This window comes from Myotis davidii, unplaced genomic scaffold (assembly GCF_000327345.1).
Source record: "Myotis davidii unplaced genomic scaffold, ASM32734v1 scaffold167, whole genome shotgun sequence".
Classification (NCBI taxonomy): Eukaryota; Metazoa; Chordata; class Mammalia; order Chiroptera; family Vespertilionidae; genus Myotis; species Myotis davidii.
In genome coordinates, this window is record NW_006300048.1 from 913,323 (window position 1) to 914,512 (window position 1,190).

General features: G+C 60.4%; 1 protein-coding gene across 1 annotated transcript in view; it reads right to left on the reverse strand.

The window, feature by feature from the left end:
• LOC107185069 overlaps positions 1-859 on the reverse strand; it is a 10,061-nt gene extending 9,202 nt beyond the window's left edge. Inside the window, exons 1-2 of the mRNA XM_015572150.1 lie at positions 787-859; positions 318-488 (exon numbers count right to left, since the gene is read on the reverse strand). Of these exons, the coding sequence (XP_015427636.1) occupies positions 318-488; positions 787-859 (244 nt within the window). The remainder of the gene's footprint in view (positions 1-317; positions 489-786) is intronic.
• Positions 860-1,190: the final 331 nt, after the last annotated feature.

Below are 1,190 nucleotides of genomic sequence, written 5' to 3' on the forward strand. Positions count from 1 at the left end.
CACTCAGTGCCCCCGACCCCCCTCCTGTCCCCTGCTCACCCGCCTCCCACCGACTCGCCCCTCCTTCGCACGCCCCTCAGGCCACCTCACTAGCATCCCTCCTCCTCTTCCCCTCACCTCAGCCCTCACCTGAGGTCAGGAGCACCAGCAGGACAAGGGGCCCCCTCCTCAGGAAGTCCTCTCTGCTACACTCAGTGCCCCCGACCCCCCTCCTGTCCCCTGCTCACCCGCCTCCCACCGACTCGCCCCTCCTTCGCACGCCCCTCAGGCCACCTCACCAGCATCCCTCCTCCTCTACCCCTCGCCTCTGCCCTCACCTGAGGTCAGGAACACCAGTAGGACAAGGGGCAGCAGGTGCGGGGTCTCCCAGGCCATGGCCCTCTGTCTGAGCTGGGGTGGCAGCGGCCGCCCTGAGGAGAGGGTGCCAGAGCTGGCAGGGTCAGCAGCCGCCCAGCCTGTCTGAGAAGAAGAGCTGAGGAAGGCAAAGACTGTAGGTGGGGAGGGGGCAGGGAGGGGGGGCCAGCCTGTCTGGGAAGAAGAGCTGAGGAAGGCAAAGACTGCAGGTGGGGAGGGGGCATGGAGGAGGGAGGCCTGGGCCTATGCAGGACCCTCCCCTGCCAGCTGCCTCTGGGCCTGGCTGGGGGCTCTCTGGGCCAAGCTTACCCGCTGCTCCCTCCCCTGGGGCGTGGGGAAATTGGTGAAAGCCCCAGAGGAAATGATGGTGAAATAAGAAGCCATTCCTCCTCCCTAGTACTCTCTGTCCCACCACTTCCTTCTCCGCCTCACCTTTCTCCTCGCCACCGAGAAAAGCAGGGCTGAGGGTGAGTGATGGAGGCAGGGGACCCTCTGAAGGCCCCATTGCTCTTAGGCCTCCTGCCCAGGCTGCTGGGAATTGGGGTGTCCTGTGGGGACTCCTGCCACTATCATCACTCCTTAAGCCTTTGCTGAAAGACCATACTAACCAAGCTCATTTAAAAAGTAATTAGCACTTTACAGGCACCTCGCCAACAATATTGCAGTCACTGGGTGTGGTGCCAGGGGGCACTGACATGCTGGGGGACCACTTTGCAAAGTATGTGACTGTCCCCCTCTATGCTGTACACCTGAAAGCAACACAAAATCACATGGAATGCAAACTGGAACTGAAAAATAAAAATCCTATCTAATAAAAGACAAAAATGGTAATTGGC